Below are 4,563 nucleotides of genomic sequence, written 5' to 3'. Positions count from 1 at the left end.
TACACACACGCCAGACACAGTCCCGCCCTGCTCCACTGCAGTGCATACACCAATCCCCGAACGCACCATATGACCGCCCCGAACAGGGATCGGCCACTGGCCGCATCCGACCCCTCGGCGTATGTTTACACGGAGGGCGCCCCGGTGCCGCCGGACTTCGCCCGGCGCCGGGCGGCCCTCTACATCAGCGATGACGACCTGATGGAGCGCATTCGCCAGGAGGCCGAAGAGGCCGCCCGCCAGGCCATCGAGGAGGAGGAGGCGGCCGCTCGGGCGGCCGCCCGGCAGAAGCGCGAGCAGCGCCGCAAGACCGCCGCCACCTCGCCGCCGGAGCCTGCCACCACCACCCCCGCCGCCGCCGCCGCCGCCGCCGCCGCCGCCGCCGCTACCAATCCCACTGTGCCCGGCTCGCCGACTGGCATTCCCTCCCAGCGGGTGGCTCGCAAAAAGCCCGCCTCCCAGGCCGGCCCGGAGCAGGACATCTCCCACCTGCTGACCAAGCAGTCGGAGATTGCCTCGCGCCGGGCGGCTGCCCTGGAGCTCGAGCTGCAACAGGCCCAGGCGCTGGCCACGCTGCACCGGCAAATGCAGCAGGCCGAGGAGATGCGTCTGTTGGGCGGCGCCGGCGCCGGGTCCCTGCAGGATGACGACGAGGAGGATGACCATGATGACGGGCCGGTGGCCGCCGCCCCGGCGGCCGCTGCTCCCGTGCCGGCTGGCACGTCGCGCCACGCGCCGGAGGGGTGTGCCCGTGCGGCGGCGGCCGCCGCCGCTGCCACTGCCCTCTTGGCCTCGGCCCCGACGCTGGTGGCCGCCGCCGGGCAGCAGGCCGCCGATGCGGCCGCCAAGGCGGCCATCTCGTCGAACCCCGCCGGGCCGGGGGTGCTGCTGCCGACCGCCGCCGTGGCTGCTGCCAAGGCGGCCGCCGCCAAGGCCGCCGTCATCCAGCCTGACCCTAGCCTCGGTCCCTTCCGCTACTGGATGGACTCCTTGATCCTGGACATCGTGCGCGACCCGATCTCCTACGGCAAGATGATCATGGGCATCATGGTGCCGCTGGCCCTCATGGGCGTCATCTCGGCCTACCTTCTCATGCGGGAGATCAATGCCGAGGCCAAGAAGGAGGGTGCGTGAGCATGTGGCGGGGGGGGGGGGGGGGGGGGGGGGGGGGGGAAGAGGGGGGGGGGGGGGGGGGGGGGGGGGGGGGGGGGGGGGCGGAGGATTCCGCGGGACGCGCCTACTGACACCCTGCGCACACCCACACACACAACCCGCACACCCATGGCCGCGGCACAGATCTCAAGCGCGCCCGCCAGCGGAATCTGGCCACTGTGCGCCAAGTGCGTGCCGGCAAGGGCGGCGCCGTCGCCGGGTCCTCCACACCGGATGCGCCTGGCGTCGTGAGCACGGCGCTCCGGTCGCCGACCGCCCGGAAGCGGTAGCCCGCACGCCGGGGCCGGGAGGAGGCACGGGGGCTGGCGGGGGTTGGCGCGTTGTCTGCCTCCCGTCGCCCACTCTCCCTCTCTCTCTCTCTCTCTCGGGGTGTCCTCTGCACCTTGGCAGAGGCCCAATATAGACCGCCAGCGGTGTACACTCATGCGTGCTTTACATGTGTGCGCGAGAACATGCACACACACACACACACACGTATGCCTGGTCAAGGCGGGTGGCGCAATGGGGGGGGGGGGGGGCGGGGCCGCAGGAGCACGCCAGGCCGCGGAGGGCTCAGGAGCCAGGGCTGTTAATCCGACTGCCAACGCATCCGGTCCGTGTGATCCCGCACTGTCGTCTCCGCCATCCGGTTAACGTTGGCGCCTCCGGGCCACACCCACAGAGAGGGCCAGGCGCCCGTGGGTTTACGATGGGGTTAACTGACATGGCCAGCGAACTGCGCTGGCTGGCGCCCCGCTCCGCCCCGCTCCACGCACGTACGCACGCACACACACACACACACACACACACTTACATCGCGGGCAGCTCCCCGCGCTGGGACTTCCCTGAGGGGGGCGGCGCGGGAGGAAAAGCAGAACACAGCACGACCGAGGCCACAACACACACACACACACACGCCGATGGCAGGCCATTCGGTTGCGCCCCCACACACATGCGTGGGATTGGCCCCGATCGGCTCTCGAGAGAGAGAGAGAGAGGGCCGGGAGCGCACCCCCCTCGCCCCTGCGCGCCCCCACAGAACAAGCGACTGGACACCATATGTGCGCCCAGAAGGGCGCTCCCCCCCCTCCCACACACACACACACACAAGGATCGGAGAGAGCGAGGAAAGAGGCAGCCTCGCGCGCGGGGAGCCCTCGCGCTGCGAGGGTGTGAGAGAAAGAGGGCGGGAAAGCGGCGATGGCACGCTGGGAGAGCCTGTACACAGGCGGCGCGGGCGCGCGCCCTGAGAGCGATACACACACATGTGCGCGCGCGCGCGTGCAGGCACACGGGGGGCGCGGCGCGACCCGCGCCTCGACACACAGCAAACACACACACAGCAAACAAAGAGAGAGAGAGAGGGGCGCGCACAAAAGAAGGAAAGGGCAAAGTTTATCGTAAGAATCCGTTTAGTTTCGAGAAGGCGGTGCGCGCGCGCGCGCGCGCAGGCGCACACACAGAGGCAAAGTACCACGAGGAGCACCCCACGCGCGGGAGGGGGAAAGGGGGGAGAACAACGGCAAAAGAGAACACGGGCGGTGGGGCGCGCGCGCAGCGGGGCCGGGGGGGGAGAGAGAGGGGAGATGGCTCCGCCTCACGCCCCGCGCCGCCGCCCCCCCCGAGGGGGGGTGCTGCTGCTGCCGCGCGCACACACACACACCAGCGCGCCCCGCTCATGCCATGTGTGCACACACCACACGCACACACACGCGCACGCACACACTCCCGTCTCTCAAGGCTCGCACTGCATCATTTAGGCGGACTCCTCAGAGCGGACGCGGGCGTTGGGGTTGGTGACCTTGATGCCGAGCTCCTTGGCGCGCTCAACGATACCGACGCGCTTGGCGGCGGAGACGTTGTGGGCGACCTCAGCGGCGTAGGTGTGGTTGCTCATGATGAGGATGTCGAGGTCCTTGACGTTGTTGACAACGAAGGTCTTGTAGCCATCAGGGCGCAGGAACTTGGTGGCCTTGTCGGAACCGAAACCGATCGAGACCTGAGGAGCCATACCCTTGAAGCGGCGACGCATGCGGCTATCGATACCGCGGTCCTTGCGCCAGGTCTCCTGCTACGGGTCCGGAGGGAGGAGAGGGAAGGGGAGGAGGCCGCTGTTAGCCACCCACCACACGAGAGCAGGGGGGGAGGAGAGAAAAGCGAGAGAAAGAGAAAACGACGGGGGAGGAGGAGGAGGCGGGCAAAAGGGGAGAGAGCGAGAGAGCGAGGGTCGGGAGCGCTCGCGCTTGCGAACAATCACAGCCCAACAGCAGCAGGCAACATGGCAAGGGGGGAGGGCACGTACACGACCAAGGCGGTTGTAACGGTGCCAGTGGTAGCGGTAGAAGGGCTTGGAGTGCTTCTTGACGATCTTCTTGTGGGGGACAGTAGCGGCCACCATCTTGGGGAGAGGAGAGAGGGAGAGAGCGAGGGAGAGGACACGAAGGGGGGGGGTTAGTTCGATGGATGCCTCTCTCGCGCGGCGAGCCGGAGGGGGCACGCAGGGGAGTGCCAGAAAAGGGGGGAGGGGAGAGCGCGAGCGCGGTGACAAAGAGGACGACGGGCCCCCGCCCCTCGCCAGCGGCCTGACGGGTGCGCAGTAGCATGTGCATGGCCAGACACACACCCCCCCCACACACACGGGGATGTGCATGAGCGGGCACGTATGGCCGCCGGCGCGCCGACTCACGCGCGCGCCCAACGGCAGGGGCAGCACACCAAACACCGCGCGCATCGGATGCAACTTCGGCAAGATGAATCCGACCCCGCGCAGGTTGGGCACAGACGCCGGGTGGGCAAATGCGCGGAGGGCGGCGGTGCCCAGCGGCAACAGGGACGAGGGCGCCCCCGCAGCACGGCAACGGCGCGGCTCCGACGTGAGGCGCCGCATGGCGCCCCCGATCTGCACTCACACACACACAGGCGGACACAGTCCTGTGCCGTGCTGGGCCAGATACGGGTCGGGCCCGGCCGCCAGTAGGCACACACGCCCAGCAACAGTGGAACCGGGAGGGGGAGGGGGGGGAGTCCTGACGTCGTCCAATCGGGGAGAGGGAGGGGCACGGGCGGGGAGGCGAGGGCAAAAGGCAATGCGAGAGAGAGAGAGAGAGAGAGAGAGAGAGAGATGTGGGAGGGGGAGGAGGAGGAGGGGCGGAAAGCAGAAGCCGTACTTTTGCTAGTGCTATTCCGAGATTATGCCAGAAAACAAATCGAAATGAACAGCTGGGGAACGACCCTTGGTGCAGTGGGTAGGACGGCGGGTGCACTTGAAGGCAAGGTGCGCCCGGCTCCCGGAATTCCGCCCGATCCCAGGGAGGTCCCCGCCCAGGCGGCCGGGGCGTGGCCAGGCGAATGTCCTCCCCCCCCGGCCGCCCCCCGGCCCCCACCCCCCCCTCCCCCCCCACCCCGGGTCGA

The 4,563-nt window shown here is 69.1% G+C and overlaps 2 protein-coding genes across 2 annotated transcripts; one reads left to right on the top strand and one right to left on the bottom strand.

The window, feature by feature from the left end:
- H696_04202 (hypothetical protein) lies at nt 1-1,538 on the top strand. Its single transcript, XM_009498079.1, has 2 exons — nt 1-1,126; nt 1,297-1,538. The coding sequence occupies exons 1-2, from the start codon at nt 70-72 to the stop codon at nt 1,440-1,442; spliced, it is 1,203 nt and encodes a 400-aa protein (XP_009496354.1). The 5' UTR covers nt 1-69; the 3' UTR covers nt 1,443-1,538.
- A 995-nt stretch (nt 1,539-2,533) lies between these two features.
- On the bottom strand, nt 2,534-4,447 carry H696_04201 (50S ribosomal protein L32). Its single transcript, XM_009498078.1, has 3 exons — nt 4,320-4,447; nt 3,455-3,550; nt 2,534-3,223 (listed from the first exon to the last, which is right to left on the bottom strand). The coding sequence occupies exons 2-3, from the start codon at nt 3,548-3,550 to the stop codon at nt 2,909-2,911; spliced, it is 411 nt and encodes a 136-aa protein (XP_009496353.1). The 5' UTR covers nt 4,320-4,447; the 3' UTR covers nt 2,534-2,908.
- Nucleotides 4,448-4,563: the final 116 nt, after the last annotated feature.

Source organism: Fonticula alba (assembly GCF_000388065.1).
Source record: "Fonticula alba strain ATCC 38817 unplaced genomic scaffold supercont2.7, whole genome shotgun sequence".
Taxonomy (NCBI): Eukaryota; order Rotosphaerida; family Fonticulaceae; genus Fonticula; species Fonticula alba.
Note: the sequence above shows the minus strand (reverse complement) of the source record. Positions and strands in the feature narration are given on the sequence as shown.

Bases quoted from the DNA above. Each gene is read 5' to 3' on its own strand.
- H696_04202 (XM_009498079.1), top strand. From the start codon at position 70: ATGACCGCCCCGAACAGGGATCGGCCACTGGCCGCATCCGACCCCTCG. The intron at 1,127-1,296 runs GTGCGTGAGCAT...GCCGCGGCACAG, and splicing joins TGCCGAGGCCAAGAAGGAGG to ATCTCAAGCGCGCCCGCCAG.
- H696_04201 (XM_009498078.1), bottom strand. From the start codon at position 3,550: ATGGTGGCCGCTACTGTCCCCCACAAGAAGATCGTCAAGAAGCACTCC. The intron at 3,224-3,454 runs GTACGTGCCCTC...CCGGACCCGTAG, and splicing joins GTTACAACCGCCTTGGTCGT to CAGGAGACCTGGCGCAAGGA.